At 40.1% G+C, this 3,029-nt stretch overlaps 1 protein-coding gene across 1 annotated transcript; it reads left to right on the top strand.

Annotated features, from left to right (window-relative positions):
* Window positions 1-478: 478 nt before the first annotated feature.
* SARC_13823 (hypothetical protein) lies at window positions 479-2,970 on the top strand (the record flags this gene model as incomplete). Its single annotated transcript, XM_014292045.1, has 2 exons — window positions 479-1,217; window positions 2,900-2,970. Coding segments are annotated over exons 1-2 (362 nt in total), but the record flags the coding sequence as incomplete, so codon positions are not given.
* Window positions 2,971-3,029: the final 59 nt, after the last annotated feature.

Below are 3,029 nucleotides of genomic sequence, written 5' to 3'. Positions count from 1 at the left end.
TATAAATCAATCGTCCCATAGTCCTGTTAAAGCATCTTCAGATCTCTTTTACAAACGCAGGCCATAGTACACTCAGCCCTGTATTCAGCGCATTGCTGATTTCCTGTTGACCTTTCTGTAGGTTTCCGGTCGGTTTCCGGTCGTTTTCTAAGAATGGTATATCGACTGTCAAAAAGTACAGAGATAGAAGTAAGTGACGTCATAATGAAGGTATATAAAACAATAAATTTTTCAACAAAAAAAAACGTGAGTTCAAGAATGTATTTAGAGTGAGCGTCACTCAGAAGCGATTGAGACCTTGTTGCGTTTTTATGACCCTCCTTTTTTTGGCGGCCAAATCTTTGTGCTTCATACAAGTTCTTTCGTGTTATTTGTAGTTTCAAGTCAAAAAAAGGTACGTGTTTTAATATGTACGACCATTCGTATTTGTTTATTTACATACGGCAGTATATTGCAGCGTCACTGTCAACACTCAACAGGCTGTGTGTATATATTCAAACGTTTGTCTTTTGCGAATCTAGTATTCAGATGGTATCACATCGGGAACATCACATACACACATCCTGGGTATTTGAGCTTTCAGTAAGTGCCTTCTTGTTTCGACACCGTTAATCAGACAACAAGCTGTGCTCGGTGTGCTGTCATCCATCACGTCAGAACTCCAGTGTTCTGAATAGATACGAATGAACATATCTATTGATATATGGATATAACCGTTGGTATACGGCGTTAAATGTTAGTGGATAGTATTAGCCCGGATATCTATTGATTTGTACAGAGCGTATCTGCTCAGATACATCACGTGACCACACAGTCAACGTTGTTTTGTATCCCAGCCGTATGTAGAGGGCCATTGTCTTTATTCTACTTGTATACACGCATAAAAAATATGCAAATCAATCAGTGTTTAAATTATACATAACATTATGGAGCGACCTAACAACAGCAAGCTATGGATACATCAAAAAGAGTTCAACGCAGAGATAGTCATCAGCCCAGATGTACTGATCGTCGGCGTAGGTGATGTGGTGGGGGTACGCTGCTTGGATGTATTTGGTACTAATGGCAGTAACCAGGGTAACGGTAGCAATGGTAACGAACTGTACCTGGAAGTAACCCAGAATACCATACAGGAGGGGTTGGCGCTGAAGAAGAAGAACGGCACAGTCAGTGTAGCGAAAGAGGTCGCTGAGACGTTTGGATTCCAGCCAAGACAGGTACATTAAGGCTATGAGTTTATCGTGTGTTTACATTTTCCTACTTATACTATATAAATACAAAAGTAGATATTCCGAGATAAAGATCGTCAGATGCGCTTAGCATGTTGCCTCGAATGCATGAGGACAACAATAAGGTATACCACAGATGTACAGTTAAGTAATCTATCACATTTAGTGCTATATCTTTTCACATCCCTATGGTTCTGTTCCATTCCCTCATATCAGTTCAGAACTTGATCACATTAAGCTCAGCATCTTCTCAAATACCCCATAGTACTATTCCGTTCCTACCGCATTCAGTTCAATACGTTAATACATTAAGTTCAATATCATGTCACATCTCCGACAGTACTATCCCATTCCTATCACGTTCAGTTTAATATTTTATCACATTACATGGAGTATCATCTCACATCCCCGATAGTACAATTCCAATCTTATCACATTCAGTTCAATACTTTATCACATTAAGTTCAGTATCCTCTCAAACCTCGGTTAGTGCTATTCCAATATTATCACATCCAGTTCAATACTTTATCACATTATGTTCAGTATCTTCTCAAATTCCCGATAGTACTATTCCAAGCCAATCACATTCAGTTCAGAACTTTATGACGTTAAGTTCAGTATCATCTCTCATCCCGGGTAGCACTATTTCATTTTTATCACCTTCCGTTCGGTACTTTATCACATTGAGATCAGTATCTTCCGCGATTCCGATAGTCTTATTCTATTACTATCACATGCAGTCCAGTCCTTTATCACATTCAGTTCAGTATTTTCTGACTTGAAGTTCAGTATCTTCTCATATCCTCGATAGTACTATTTCATTCCTATCACATTCAGTTTGGTACTTTATCGCGCCAAGCTCAGCACTTTTCACATTCACACTAATATTGTTCCACGTCGAGGCCAACATTTTCTCACAGCAGGTTCAGTATTAGTCCCCATTAAATAAAGTTCTCACATCCTCAATGATACCTTTCCATATTGAGTCCAGTATTTCCTCACAGTAGGGTTTATTGTTAGTCCAGATTAAGTTAAATTCTCAAATCCACAATGGTTCTTATTCCACGTCGAGACCAGTAGTTTCCCCGATTCGTTTCAGTACTAGTTCAAATGAAATTAAGTACATGGTTGGTGCGTACGTCCACACTGCTAGTGATTCGATATGGCGTACAGTACGCCACTCATAACCACTCAGAAGTGTACTTACTCTATAGTGCGAGTTCGTCTGTATGCGTCAATACCTCTCTCAATACAGGGGAGGTTTTCAGTATACAATAGCCTTCGTAATGAACCGAGGTGTGCGTACACTTTACAGTGAGGATGTTTCTATACTATATCACCTCTTTTAATTCATACGCGGCGTTCAGTATGTAGTGGTTTCCGTATTGATCCAGACACCAACGAATGGCCACGAATTACGCACTGGCCCCATCCGAATTTAATATCTTAAAATAAATTGCACCGCAGAGAGTGCTTTGCTTCCGGCTTGATTTATTCCGTAGATGGCGCGAATGCCAATCTGATTAACGAAATTTGTTTCCCGATGTACGATTATACCTACTACTGTCCCCATCAATACATACACATGGCGGTTATCGGTACTCCAAAAACACACTGAAAGTTGAATTGATTAGGGCCGTTCGAACTGATCTGATATTGACTCCATACAGGAAGTGTTCCTGAGGCTGGTTGAGCCCCTGAGTGTGTCGGTAGAACTTGTGGAATTGGTGTTCAAGGAGCAGTACATCGGCCGTAGCGACATGTGGCGATTGAATAACAACCTCATAAACAAGTATGTGT

This window comes from Sphaeroforma arctica, assembly GCF_001186125.1.
Source record: "Sphaeroforma arctica JP610 unplaced genomic scaffold supercont1.3786, whole genome shotgun sequence".
In the NCBI taxonomy this organism is placed as follows: domain Eukaryota; class Ichthyosporea; order Ichthyophonida; genus Sphaeroforma; species Sphaeroforma arctica.
Note: the sequence above shows the minus strand (reverse complement) of the source record. Positions and strands in the feature narration are given on the sequence as shown.